Source organism: Coccidioides immitis, assembly GCF_000149335.2.
Source record: "Coccidioides immitis RS genomic scaffold supercont3.5, whole genome shotgun sequence".
NCBI classification, from domain to species: Eukaryota; Fungi; Ascomycota; class Eurotiomycetes; order Onygenales; family Onygenaceae; genus Coccidioides; species Coccidioides immitis.
Window position 1 is genome coordinate 663257 of NW_004504307.1, and position 14182 is coordinate 677438.

The window sequence follows — 14182 nt, forward strand, 5'->3', positions numbered from 1 at the left end:
ATTACGGTTGTGGGTATGAAAGAGGGTGTGTACTGTACAAGCTGTGCTGCCCGTATGGACGCGATCGCCCGGTAATACAACTTGCACCGCGAGTTTGATTTAAAAAACATCACGGATCATCGAGTGTGGAGAGAAATTGAAGCGGGTTTTGCTGCAGGAACCCGGAGGAGGCTAGTTATCGCACTGTGCGCCGTAGCCCCAGTCTTTCGGAGATCAATGTCGGGGCAGACCCTCGCGTTGCAGGACCAGATTCAAATGTTTGATTTTTATGGACTTTATGTTCGTTTCCATTTTTCATTACGAATGCTTTTCTGATACGGCACCATCGTTGGTTGGTATGGTGAATGTAACCCACGTATGAAAAGAGATATACGCGCAAAATACCAAAGACGGTATCCGGATTTATGATGTTCCGGACAACTTTTTGCTGGTGCGACGACCAACCTTAAGAAATATTGGTGCCCACCCCGGTGAGGACGGATCAGTGCGATGGAACGGAATCGCCTCCATGGTCGGTGCATGTACTCCGTACGAAGATATATACCTTACATTTACATGCCCAAGAGCCGATCCCGGTCAAAATCCGCGACGCCTATTGGTGTCTCGTTATTCTGGAAGGGTAAAGAGAATACCACCTGACAACTCCGGACTGCTTGACTCTGGAGCGTCCTGAATGAGGCACATGTGGCATCCACTGCTCGGAGATGACATATCAATTCCGTATGGAGTGCAGAGTGCTTTATTTATGCATGTGAGCACCACTCTTTGCAGGCGTCTGCTTCGCTTCGGAGCCAAGTCGAGCTCTCGAGACCTGGATGTTTGCTGACATTCACTTAAAGTTTCGCCATCCGGGCGGTACCCTGCTAGTGTCAAGCCGCGAGCGAAATTAGCCGCGCTCCCGCGGGGCTGATAAGCTGGCTTTGGGGCAGATCAGGGGGCTCTCCGAATATGATGACGTGAGCCCCGCGGGTTAAAAAGCTTACGACGGGTGGGAAAATTAACCGCGCCGCCGCGGGGCTGATGAGCTGGCTTTTAAGGCAGATCAGGGGGCTCTACGAAAACGATGCCATGATCCCTGGTGGTTATATCACATACGAAGGGTAGGCAAATTAGCCGCCGTTTCGGCCGGGTGGTCTCGTTTTGTCCAGTTGATCGTCTGATCTCGGAGCATGGTGAGTCGGTTAACATTAACTCTATAGAACAAAATCCAACTTGGAGTGAGGGGTATGGAGTTGCAGCTCAAAGATGGGCAAGGTAATGTCATACATGTATGCTTCTCGAACTCCTTCGGGTTTGACTGCCGGTTCTATTCATATATCCAGGCATGGAAAAAGTGTAAACCAAGCAACGCAGATACATATGCAGCGATTGGAAATATACCCAATACAATATAGATCAGAAGGAAACATATAGCATCGTAATTCTTCCGAAAATAGCGCTAGATGGGAATACTATACGGTTTCGATGTACCGTTTCACCTCCCTGAATACCAGCATTAGCCAACCGTCACCTAGTACGGAAGAAGCACACGCGTGGTAGATCACTTACCAGTCAGTGACTGCTTCCTCCCAAAGTCTTACTTCATGCTCTCGCGTTCCACCAAAATGGTCAACAAACTCATTCCCAAAAACTTCCCTGGCAACACTATCCTTTGCCATGAACTTTGCAATAGCTTCTTTCAGGGACTTGGCCAGCCGCTCTCCCTTGTCACTCTCATTACCAACATTTTCACCTCGTGCCAGCGGTGGAACAGGTATTTCTAGCTTCTTCTCCACACCCCTCCATCCGAGAGCAACGATAGCTGCCAGAACATAGTGCGCATTCACATCGGCACCGGGGACGCGAATCTCAAGTCGTGACCCCTTGGGACTGCACGTAGGGGGTGTGATCAATCTAATGGACGCCGCACGGTGTTCCAATCCCCATGAAACGGTCACGGGCGCCCAGAAGTTCTCCACAAGCCTTTTGTAGGAATTTATCGTCGGGGCGAGGAGAGGCATGATATCTGGCAGTCCGGCGAGCACACCCGCTAGGAAGTGTCTCCCGAGATCGGAAAGATTTGCAACATCTGGGTATGGCGGCGATAGATCTGGTTGTTCGCGGAAGAAAAGATTTTTGCCATCGTTTGAAACGATCGAGACATGCATATGACCGCTGTTTCCGGGGAGGCCATGAACAGGCTTAGCCATGAAAACAGGCGTGATGCCATATTTACTGCCGAGAGATTTGACGACGTATCTATAAAACCAGCATTTAGCCACGGCAGTCTCCAGGAAAATGTCTCGCACGAGCTCACTTAAACAATCCTGCTCTGTCTGCTATTTCTTTGATTTCCCCGAACTCCAAGGCCTGTATAAAATGTCAGCCTCCACATATGCGTTAACAAAAGACGCCACTAACCGCTTCGAAGACTCCAGGACCACTCTCAGTATGCCAACTTTCAATATCGCATTTGAAAGCCTGACACGTGTCGAATATTCTATAATAATACTCTTGATTATGGACCGGCCTTGTTAAGCTATACCCAAACATTCCTTCCGTTAACGGTGGCAGATCGGCGACCGGGTTTGTCTTCAGGAACCGGGCGGTGCCTGACGAATTTCGTTCTGTTCCATTCCCGTATGACGGCGCGCGAAATTGGTAAAATTCATATTCCGCTTAATGCAGGAGAGTCAGTCTTAAGCGCGATACGCCGCACCAAACAGCGCAGCACATACCTCCTGCCATAGCCTTATATCCTAGTTTTTCCATCGCTGCCGTCGCGCTTCTCAAGAGCCCGCGGGGACACGCTGAGATCGGAGCGTGCGTTTCTGGGTCAAAAAAATTGACAAGGAAAAATGGTACATTGTTCTCCCACGGTATTCGCCTGAAGCTCTTCAAATCTGGAATAGCGTTCATATCTCGGTAACCATTCTCTTTATTGCTAATAGCCAGTTCCTTAAAGTATGTTTGATCGTGCATATCCCACCCAAAGATTACAGAGCAGAACCCGAACCCATCTTTGGCGATCGAGAGGAACTTCTTCTTGGAGACTAACTTTCCCCGTAGAATGCCGTCGGCGTCGATTCCGGCGAGCTTCACCTGTGTATCGCGCACCAGCACCGCTTCTAGGTTGTCAAGAGTGACTTTTGTGAGATCTGTATCCGTAGTCATGTTGGTACCGGTGCTGGCAAGAGCTGTTACTCCTTCTTGAGGCATCGATGAACAGACCGATGGAGTTCAGCGGGGGTTTTATTCTAACCCAAAGCAAAATCACCGGCCAAGCCACGACCGAAGGATGTTTCGGAAAGGGATGGCTGAATTTAGCTCCAGGCAGGAAAGTTCTCGGAGCTCCTAACTGATGTCGGCAGCGTGCCGAGTGGGATGCGCCCGTCCCCCGACCCATGCGACGGAAGCGTGGGGGGGGAAAGGCCAAGGAGCCGCTCTTATCTCTCTTATCGGGACCGCAGCCACAGCAAAACTTAAACCGGCCTATTGGCCCCGGACCCACCAGAATAGGGTTTGCGCTAACCCCGGACTCGGAGCGTCAGGTGACGTTGACTCGCGCCGCTTTAGACTTGGATTCACCCGGGCCCTGAGATTCAATGCTGGCTCAACCCAGGTTAATCTTAAAGCTTGGATTTTGCCGCCGCCGATGGTTTTGGGCCCCACCGCTTGCAGCCTATAACACAAAGTTCTGTGGGTCGCTGGACTGCATAACTAATGTTGTGTCGTCGAAGCTTGATGACGGAGCTCTCGCCCGAGCCTTTTTATGTCTGTCATCCGCTTCCTGTCATCGTTGCTTCCACCCTCCTTTTATATTCTCAGCCGGAGTCACTTGAGGAACCCAGCAGCGATTAAACAGCACAAGATAAAGACAACCCAGTAAGCCAGCATCTCCCACTTTTTCACACAGAAGAGCAAGAGGACCCCGGGCTGTGTGTATGCTGACCAAACAGAGTCGGTGGAACTTCGAAAACCCATCCGTATTTACAATGACAGCCCCAAGAGGACGTCTCCATGGCAAGAATGCCATCGTTACCGGTGCTGCAGGGTACGTTCACTCCTGGCATAGAATAAGCCACCGTATCTGCTGGCCGTTTTGAATGCTGGACTTCAACTTAACTGACAACATCTCACAGTGGCATCGGCCTTGAAACCAGCATTTTATTTGCCCGCGAAGGCGCCTCTGTCTTGATGGCTGATATCTCCGAGCCGGCTTTGGAAAAGGCCATCGCCAAAGTCAGGGTAGCGGTCCCCAACGCTCCTAGGTTAGAGACGGTGAAGTGTGACGTATCCAAGGAGTCAGACGTCCAGGCCATGGTTGACAGGCTAGACTCATGGGGAGGGTTGGATGTCATTTTCAACAATGCTGGTATTATGCATGCTGACGATGCCGACGCTGTCGATACACCGGAGAAGATCTGGGACCTCACACATAACATCAACGTGAAGGGTGTGTGGTATGGATGCAAGCATGCCGTTCTCAGCCTGAGAAGGAATAAAAAGACGAAAGGCAGCATTATCAACACTGCGAGTGTTGTTGCCTTAGTGGGAAGTGCAACTCCTCAGCTAGCGTATACTGCAAGCAAAGGCGCTGTTTTGGCCATGACGAGGGAGTTGGCTATCGTCCATGCCCGGGAGGGATTCAGATTCAATGCGCTATGCCCCGCACCTCTGAAGTATGTCGTATTTCGTCTAATACCCGGACCTTCTGTTGCACGCTCAGCCGTATTCTAACCTCACACTGCACAGCACCCCTCTTCTCCAGGACTGGCTCGGAGATGACGCACATAAGCGTATGAGACGGGAGATCCATTTCCCCACCGGTCGCTTCGGCGAAGCCGTTGAGCAGGCACAAGCCGTGCTGTTCCTTGCTAGTGACGAGAGCAGTTTCGTCAATGGTTCCGATTTTGTGGTCGATGGTGGTATGACGAAGGTATACAAATGGATTACAACGCTCTTATTCGGTTTGAGTAAAAGTAGACTAACGCATCGACTGCTAGGCCTATGTGACACCAGAGGGACCCCCAACGGAAGCTCCAAAGAGCCTTGCCTCGTGACCGGCTTAAAGATGTTTCGGGGAAATGGATAGCTAATTAGAATGGTCCGTTGCCGCGAAGCCCAGAATGAATACTGTGATTGAGCGTATTTATTCTGTCCTCCTGGGAGTTTAAATACTTCCGAGTTCTCTGTACGAGGTAACGTAGGATTCGATCATAATCATCAGGGAACTTCTACTTGGCCTTATGACGGATCGAACGGATGGGATCGCTACTTGACCAATCCGACGTAAGCCACTGTTACCTCTCGAAGACATGTTGGTAACCTATTCTCCAGATGTAGGGCTACTTCTCTTAGCATATACAAACCTAGCAATTCCCGCTGTCTACGTCGTTCAGTTGCGTGTAACTTCGAAGAAATTGCCAGACATAAGTCCTTTTTTTTCAATTACTCAGATCCCAAGTCAAAGGAATCGGGGAAATGATGAGTCAACTCGAAAGCATAAAACACTATGCTACAGCAACACCCACCTGAGCCAATGGTCTCTTGTATATTTACATATACGTACATACATAGGCCGATTGTTGCACCACAATCGCCAAACGCCACAAAGAACAGGCTTTGTTGGCTCGCTCATCATAAAGGCCCGGACCGCCGCAACATGTCACACTATGCAGCCGTAATCAAGACAGGTTCCAGTGTTGGTGTTCCACTCTTATCATCATAGTTTCAAGCCATGAGAGGGCTAGGGCATACATAGATGGCTAGAAAGAGGGGAATAAGAGTCTATAGAAGAAAGGATTTCAAGGGTGCCCCGGGTAAGGGAGGTCATGCGCATTTGCCCTCCACCCGGTATATTGAAAACAACTTACTGCAGCCCTGATAGGGGAAGCTAGCCTCTTCTTTTAAAGATGAGGCTAGCACGAAGCGGTGAAAGACAAGCCTTGCGGTCATATTCCAGCCCCCATTGGCAATGCGAAGTACGACTTCAGTGTAACAGCCGCGGAGCTCACATCATCAGACAAGCAATAGCCACTGGTGCACCCCATCCTTGCCTAGAGTGGTCGTGATGAACTTAGTGTGGATTTACACACTAAATCAAAACTCATTTACACTTGCTCTGGGTGTCTGTGATACATGTATATACTCTAGACACAGTGCACAAAACAAGACCTTTTCTTTTCTAGTGACAATAGGATGTTTTACTAACAGGTGGCAGAATTTCCAGTTCGTCGTGAGAATGCTGAGGGTTTGTCGCGAACATATGCAAGTCTAAAGAACTTGTCTTCGACTGGAAGGATTTGTCCAAACCCCCCCGGTCCGAGTTGGCGGCCTTGGCAACGACGAATCCGATATTAGGAGATATCCTGGAAACGTTCATATTAAATCCCAGCCTCGATGGAAAGAGCTCATCGCTGCCGAATGTTTCAACCTTTAGCTCTTTAAATGTAACTGCAAACTCAACAATACAAACATCCATAAAAATTCTAACAAATATGCCTTCTCCGCTTCAGAATCCCGGCGGGTAGGACACGCGGTATAGGAGTTCCTTGGGATGTCCGAGATCGCTGGGGACTTGGTGCACTCATTCCTGTGCTCTCGAGACACAATGCACGAACCAGTTTTGTTTTTCTTGTACTTCTTGACTCGCTTTAATATACCACTCCAGCTGTCCGACAGCCGTCATGTAGCGAAGAAGGCGCCCATAATCTCAATACTATCGCAGTTATCATGATCATAATTGGTTATTCCCTGCGAAGGGCCCGCATAAGATGATGCTGCTTGTCATGCTGATGCCGAATCTCTGAGTCTATCAAATCCTGCCATAACAATTAGGGTTCAAAGTCAGTGGGCTGCCGTTCGTCTAATTAAAGCTGCATCTCGTACGAAGTTCTCTGTCCTGGATCGAAGTCCGCCGAACTAGGTACGGAGTAGTTTCCAGATATATGGTGAAGATTAACTGGAATGTCATTCCCGAAGAACAGAGGCAAGGAACAACCTCCGGAACCTCTTCCATCTAACGCTCGTACTTGCGTTTCACAATGGCTAATGCACACCACTGAGCGCGATGCTCATGCGGCCGTATGCACACACGTGTTGAAATATGGGGTTCACAGAGCCACGCATGGCTCGTAGGTCAGGGCGAGGACCTATTTTCTAAGGATCACATTTAAAAGAAATTGTCGGCCTGTGAGACTGCATGCTGGAGGGCTTCAAAGCTCTCGTATTTTTAACGATAGAACTCCCCTCAATGCGGGCAATAACAGGACCGGGAAAAAGCAAACAGGATGCCATCAAACGACGAGAAGAGGTGCTCGGATACCATCGCTATGGTTAATCCCGAACTGGCTTTATTTAGAGATATGGTTCCTGCAAATAAGGAAAATAGCATCTTGGAGACTGGCGCCGGAAGCTTGAGAGTTGAGTCAATCGACCTTGAGGTAGAGAAGCGGGTAGTGAAGAAGCTGGATTGGAGAGTTATGCCGTTACTCTCAGCTTTGTGTATACCCCCCTCGAAATGACATTTGCGATGGGTGCCAGAGGCTAACGTCATTCACTAGATCTGTTGAGCTTCTTAGATAGGACAAATATCGGCAATGCCCGAATTGCCGGGATGGAAAGTGATCTCCGGCTCAATGGGTCTCAATACACCTGGCTCTTGACTATATTTTATATTTCATTTATCGCATTTCAATTCCAAGGCGTCATGTGGAAGATCATTCCCCCGCACATATGGGCCACCATTGTTGTCTTCGGTTGGTTAGTTTAAAACCTTCAGGCAAATTTCCCAAGCACGGGCTAAAATTCATAGGGGGTTATTTGCGACTTGTCAGGCAGCTGTCCATTCGTGGGCCGGCGAGATGGCATTGCGCTTCCTCCTGGGGGTCGCAGAAGCTGGCTTCAGCACTGGGATTCCCTACTTACTTTCATTCTTTTACCGTCGACAGGAGCTTGGGCTGCGCTGTGGGCTTTTCCTTGCCGCTGCGCCTGTTGCAAACACTTTCTCGGGTGCCTTGGCCTATGCCATTACATCCGGGAAATCTAAGATTGCTCCCTGGCGGCTACTCTTTCTCGTGGAAGGCCTGCCAACTATATTGATGGCACCTATAACGTTCTATTTCCTCCCGGACAGCCCCAGCAAGGCACGGTTTCTGAACGAGGAAGAAAAGAAAGTAGCAGAGGCTAGGGCCGTCCGGCAGGTTGGCCGGGTTGATCGTGTGGGCAACATGGACTGGAAAGATGCCTTCTCTGTGCTTCGTGATGTGAAGTTGTGGTGTGGTGTGGTGAGTTTGAGACCCTCTTAGGCGACTCCTCACTTGCTGATAAATATCTACCTTTCGGGCGCAGCTTATATACTTCAATTTCGCTATTAGCTATGCCTCACTTCCTGTGTTTCTTCCAACACTTCTTGCAGATATGGGGTTTACCGCAATCGATGCACAGGGCTTGACAGCTCCCCCGTTTTTCCTGGCCATCCTGGTGACAATCGGGACCACATGGGCTGCTGATAGGCTCCAGCAGAGGGGCATCATAGTTGCCATTCTTTGTCTTGTGACACTCATTGGATACGTCCTTCTCGCGGCATGTACAAGCGTGGCAGCGCGGTACGCTGGGGTATGGATTGCTTCTTGCGGTCTATTCGCGGCTGTTGCAAATACTACCCCGTGGCTTTTGAGTAAGATTCCCATTGCCGTGAACTTCAAAAGGGAAACACCAACTCGTATGCGGGATACCGACGGCTAACATACCCAAGATAACCAGGGATCAGATAACCGCCGCGGAATGTTATCTGTCGTTTTGAGTCTTCTTGGTCAGAGTGGTACACTCTTGGGTACAAACGTGTTCCCGGATTCGGAGAGACCTCGATTTATCAAGGGCCAGACAATCTGTGCGGCTTTCGTGATGTTCAATTTCGTCATCGTCGTGGGATTGAGAACTTTGCTTGTTTATCAGAACCGGAAGCTCGACCAGAAATATGGCACCATTGAGCAGCATAGAAATCGCCAGCATCAAGAGAATGCGATCCTGGTTGTTGCCGAGGAAGATTACGGGCCGAACTTTCGATATGTTCTTTAAACTTTTCGTTTTTCTCGAGTCCCATTACCGGGCGTTGATGCCTAGAATTGGCATATATTGATATACCTGACGCTAACCGGTCGCTTCGAGTCGAGTCACGCGTAGAAAGTTGGGTATAGACAAGAGAATTGGGCCTATCAACCCCGTTTGAATCGGTTACCTTGTAACTAAAAGCTGCAGAAACTTGCGAATAAAATGGTTGAACGGCGCGGTCCAACTTTGAAAGAAAATAATGAAGTGACTCTGGTATTTAGCATATTTGCTTGATTGTCAGGTTCCTGGAGGCCCAAGCATCGGGCGCAAAGTGGAAGAAAATATCTATGTGCTGTGTATTGCCAATATCCGTATACAGGCTTCAAGGGCAAGGGTGTGGTGTAAAGGGCATGGACACCCGTTTTTGGTCACGCGAAAAAAGGACGCTGGGTAGCGGTACTACCAGACCACCTGTGTGGTAAGTTTAGCACAGTTTGGGTGTCTTAGTGGCTTGCTTGTTCCTATATCTAGCAGCGTATTCAAGGATTTGGGCCACCGCGACAGTGGTTCGTAGGTGGGCGCTCCTTTGCTCATTGCTAGATGCGGAGAATCGGTAGCGCGTCGAGCTACACATAGTTTCATGAAGCAGACCCGCCAGATGAGCTGCACTGACAGTATAATGTTACAGGGGTACACACATCTGGATAATTCTCGCGACAGTCTCCTGATGAGACCATAGGGCTACGGGTAGCATAGGACACGAAAGGCTGATGATCCAACATCTTGCGCGAATGAACTTGCGGTGTAATGTGCAACTATGGAGTCCGAGATTATGGAGGAGATCCTCAGGCGAACAATTGCTGCATAGTCTCCGCAATGAAAGAGAGAAGAGAAGCAGCAGGTCAGTAGCGATAGGAAGTTCTTCCCGAGGGCAGCATCAGGTAGTAAAAAAGGTAGTAAAACGGTTCCTGAGGTATGGACTGTTGAAGCTGGGAGAGAGCAGTAGGGCAACATTGGCCTGCTTCCAGTGCACCCTCGGCCCGGCCATCGAACCCATCTGGTACCGCAGGCGTTTCAGCGACGTTGCGCTGGACAAAAGGCGGCTTCACGGACGGTTTCAAGCGTCCTGGAGCAGAGGGAAGCCACGTGACCTGACTGAGGCTCCATAGCAGAAATGGGGAGGATTTGTAAACCGTAGATCCACTAGTCCCGATACATTTACATCAGAATATACATTTATCCGAATCCATGGTTGTTTGGAAGTTTAAAAATATATACATTCCAAATTCAGAAACATAGCTTCCAATCCTCAACATAGAAATCAGGAAATGTTCAAACCCCTGATCAACAAATATATCTAGGAACATTCAGGATACCTTTTTGGGTTTATAAATGTTTATAGTATAGAAACCATTATAGTATAGAAACCATTATAGTATAGAAACCATTATAGTATAGAAACCATTATAGTATAGAAACCATTATAGTATAGAAACCATTATAGTATAGTTACCCCAGCAGACACTGGAGAGATTTCAACTAATGCACAATACTACATACATCAAACCACCTGATCCACCTATAAAAAGAAAACACTCCAAGTACAGTTGAGAAAGATAGTCAGCAGAGCAGAATCCAGTTCAAGCCTTTCAGAATCTTTGCTGACAGGTATTATGTAAAGGCTTGATTTGCAGATTGCAGGTAGGCTAATTATATGAATCTCATCCCAATTCACCTGCAAAATCAGCAAATCCAGTACCCTCTCACACCAAATTTCATAAGCAGAGAACATGGCAAAAAAAACCCTCCAGCAGCTGCCCTGGTTGTGGGTGAATATGCATCTTATTTGCCCAATCTTGGTGCCCAACACACAAGTATACTCAACCAGATCATCAAGTTTCAATATAGTGTAATGTGTATCTCCATTGAATGTAAAGGTCAGCTTTTGAAACAATTGAATTGGGGTCAAACCTCTGTCAAGCATATGTTGATATGCCCAATCACTGCTGTATGAAAGTTGGAGCTTTTGCAAAAAGAAATGCATAATTGGTAGTTCAGAAAGCCATGCACTTTGTAAATCAAGCAATTCCATGACTTTGTGGCTAGCTGGTAGTCAGCAGTAGGCATTGATTAAGATATGGAAGAAGATGGTAGCATATGAATTATCAGCTTCATCAGCATTCTCATCATCATCTTGTTGCTTATTGTGTTTCAATCACACAAGATCTTGCATGAGAATCAGACATTCATGATGAAGTTGCTTCATCTGGCTGCTGATATAGAGTTCTGATTCCATAAGAGCCCCATCAAGAACCAAGAATATAGTGTGTTTGAAGCTCTTATGAATCAGTAAAACTTTTTCAACATCACACTTGTTGATTCACTGCACAAATGCTTTGTATTTACAGTATTTATTCTCCCTGATCAGTACATTGCAGTTATTTGGCACAGCATACTTCTTTGTCTGGTCAGCATAGTGCACCCTGATATGCATGTTTGGTTAGTGTTTCAAAGCATGTAACATCTTACCTGCTTTCAGAGCAATACTGACAGTGTTAATCAAAATGTCCTTTATCAGAAATGTCACAATTCAATTAAATACTGGTGAATTCTGCCATAATCTCAGCATCTATACTGCCCAGCTAGCCAACTGTAGTGCCTTGACAGCCATGACAGTAGCATCTATCACTTTCTGAAGTATAGTTCAGGTATTGGCAACCACACTTTTAAGTTCATTGTACCTGACAGATATCTGAGAAGTTAATAGTGAATTGCTTCTTGCAATAGCACCAAAGATTTTAGCAAGCAACAAATACAGAATGTCAGAATCAATTGACTGTTCACTAAAGAAGTTATAGAGAGCCTGCTGAACAACAGTCTGAATCCAGTCAGACTTTAGAGCAAAGCAGAGTATAATTGGAATCACAATTGAAGCTCAGATGTGTTTCTGAATTTGATAGGACTTCAGATAGGTAATTGGAGACTGCAGTCAGGCCCAGCATCTTTAAAATGAAAATCTCTGTAGAGTTTGGCAGTATTTCTTCTGCCCCTCAGGTGTCAATATATATGATATCAATAATGTATGCACAATTTTGGACAGGCCTGAAAATTCACTATAACAGGGGTCAGAGAGGAAAAATGTCACCAGATTCAGTACCAGATAGATCTTCAAAACTGGAGGACTTTTCTTGATCAATCTATAGATCTTCTACAGTGCTTCTCACTTGTGAACAGTCCACTTCACCTCAATTTCAGCCTGCAAATTAAGTAGCTGGTAATGGTATCAGCCATGTTTCATCAAGTCAAAATTCATATTGAATCTCTCCACATCAGAGACAGTACAGCTCCAACAGGAGACTGTTGCAGTAGAGCATTTGATTTCAGTATTATTATTTTGCTGCAGCATGTCATCAAGATAAGCAATACAAGAAGCAATAATTCTGACAGTTTCTTCACCAGTTACCACAATGTCAAATTCTCTTTCAACTGCTTGTAAACCAGGAGCCAACACCTTCATAACATCAGGAAAATTTGTAGCATAAGACCCAAGAGCAATTGTATATACATTGTTTCATCATTTTCTTTCAGAATCATTAAGTTCTGCAGGAATTATATAAAAGCCAGTTATATTTCAGTACATGTTCCAATATAGATCAAATCCATCAATGAACAGCAGGAAGAGAATGGATATAGTTCTCTTGATAGAGTCACCTGGGCAGAGCATCTTGATCAGCATATCTCTCCCATATGCTGTGATTTCCAGTTCACTCTGGAGCAGAGTGCTAAGTCAGAGCTCTTGTACAGATGATGTGTGGTGAATTGTATTCATCACTTGCCATACAAAGAATCCATTTGTTTCTGAGGGTTTGTAGCTATCCAATTCATCAAAGATGTAGTCAAGATGGACATCCAGTCAGGCTAGAATGTTGTCTTCATGTATGATGTGAGTTTTCTGATCTTCCAGTAAGAGCAGCTTGTTCAGGCAAAGCAGAGGTCTCAGTAAATGAATTCTTTTATCAAAGCTGCTGGCAGTAATAGTGTACTGGACAATAAGAACAATTTTATCAGATTTTGTGCAGGCCAGTCTCCAGTTCCAATCCACAAATTGAATTCTTTCAATATGGATTTCTTGTTCATTCCAAGTACACTTACATGCAGCATTGTTGCATCTGAAACAAACAAAATCAGAAGGAAAGACTGGTGTTCTGTCAGGATACCATGCAAAGTCACCCAACAAATATCTAATGGAGCTTCCCCAGCTTCATGATTGCCACAATTTGGTCAGGTTGTCAACTAGGTCAGCCATATCAATATGTATCTTCTTGCAAAATACAGGAGACCTTGCCAGTAATGACAAAAGAGCCACAGGATCCTGAAAGAATAAATTAGATGTAAGAGATGTCTGTATTAGTTACTTCTCAGCAGGCAAAAGAGTTGGCATTTTCAATGGAACAGCCAGTATGGATGCTCATCAGATGGGAAGTATAGGGAATTGAGCTCTGCATTTCTTCTTCAACATGCTCAGCTCCAATGGTAGAGATCTCAGTGCACTAATGTCTTCAGAAATCTGTAAGACTTTCTGCAGTGCCTTATAGTGTCAGCAAGATATTCCTGATTTTTTGCACCATAATTCTAAAGCAAGCATGAAGTGGTTCAGCATTTCATCAGGCTCTGCACACACATGGACTAGAACCTCCAACAGGTCATTCATTGTAGTTGGGATGTAGATCTCAGCTGGCTGGTCACCTAATGAATTCTCTAGTTGTGAATGAAAATCAGAATCTCCATTGCCAACCAGGTGCACTGGATGTAATATAGTCTATAACCAGGGTTCAGATTCAGGCTCTTCATACTGTTGTGATTTATTGTTATTAACTGATCCCATGAGTAGAGCTGCCACTGCTTCTTGTATAATCTCCTGCACCCTGATATCTTCTGATTTAGAATGAGTGTCAGATAGAGTGTTGGATAGAGTATCAGAGGCATCTGAAAGACTTGCTGCATTCTGTACACAGTAATTAGAATGATGCAGACTGACAGAGAATTTAAGATCTTACACTTAATTCTGACTTCTCAGTTTGATTGTTCAGCTGAATGTCAGGTTCCACTGAAAGTAAAACACAATTGCAATCTTGCAATTCTCACAATA

At 46.3% G+C, this 14182-nt stretch overlaps 5 protein-coding genes across 5 annotated transcripts; 2 read left to right on the plus strand and 3 right to left on the minus strand.

Annotated features, from left to right (window-relative positions):
* Positions 1-175: 175 nt before the first annotated feature.
* On the minus strand, positions 176-1171 carry CIMG_10074 (uncharacterized protein; the record flags this gene model as incomplete). The annotated part of the gene is made up of 3 exons (XM_001239051.1): positions 176-444; positions 633-863; positions 1096-1171. 3 exons carry the CDS (start codon positions 1169-1171, stop codon positions 176-178), a joined length of 576 nt encoding a protein of 191 aa, XP_001239052.1.
* A 116-nt stretch (positions 1172-1287) lies between these two features.
* On the minus strand, positions 1288-3325 carry CIMG_10075 (glutamine synthetase). The gene is made up of 5 exons (XM_001239052.2): positions 2718-3325; positions 2401-2657; positions 2297-2349; positions 1549-2238; positions 1288-1482 (listed from the first exon to the last, which is right to left on the minus strand). The coding sequence occupies exons 1-5, from the start codon at positions 3196-3198 to the stop codon at positions 1452-1454; spliced, it is 1512 nt and encodes a 503-aa protein (XP_001239053.2). The 5' UTR covers positions 3199-3325; the 3' UTR covers positions 1288-1451.
* A 400-nt stretch (positions 3326-3725) lies between these two features.
* Positions 3726-5380, plus strand: CIMG_10076 (short chain dehydrogenase/reductase). Its single transcript, XM_001239053.2, has 5 exons — positions 3726-3864; positions 3939-4033; positions 4122-4661; positions 4735-4918; positions 4986-5380. Exons 2-5 carry the CDS (start codon positions 3975-3977, stop codon positions 5040-5042), a joined length of 840 nt encoding a protein of 279 aa, XP_001239054.1. The 5' UTR covers positions 3726-3864; positions 3939-3974; the 3' UTR covers positions 5043-5380.
* A 553-nt stretch (positions 5381-5933) lies between these two features.
* CIMG_10077 (uncharacterized protein) lies at positions 5934-6463 on the minus strand (the record flags this gene model as incomplete). Its single annotated transcript, XM_001239054.1, has 2 exons — positions 5934-6038; positions 6194-6463. 2 exons carry the CDS (start codon positions 6461-6463, stop codon positions 5934-5936), a joined length of 375 nt encoding a protein of 124 aa, XP_001239055.1.
* Positions 6464-7271: 808 nt separating this feature from the next.
* On the plus strand, positions 7272-9060 carry CIMG_10078 (MFS transporter; the record flags this gene model as incomplete). The annotated part of the gene is made up of 5 exons (XM_001239055.2): positions 7272-7485; positions 7545-7743; positions 7796-8267; positions 8332-8659; positions 8738-9060. 5 exons carry the CDS (start codon positions 7272-7274, stop codon positions 9058-9060), a joined length of 1536 nt encoding a protein of 511 aa, XP_001239056.2.
* Positions 9061-14182: the final 5122 nt, after the last annotated feature.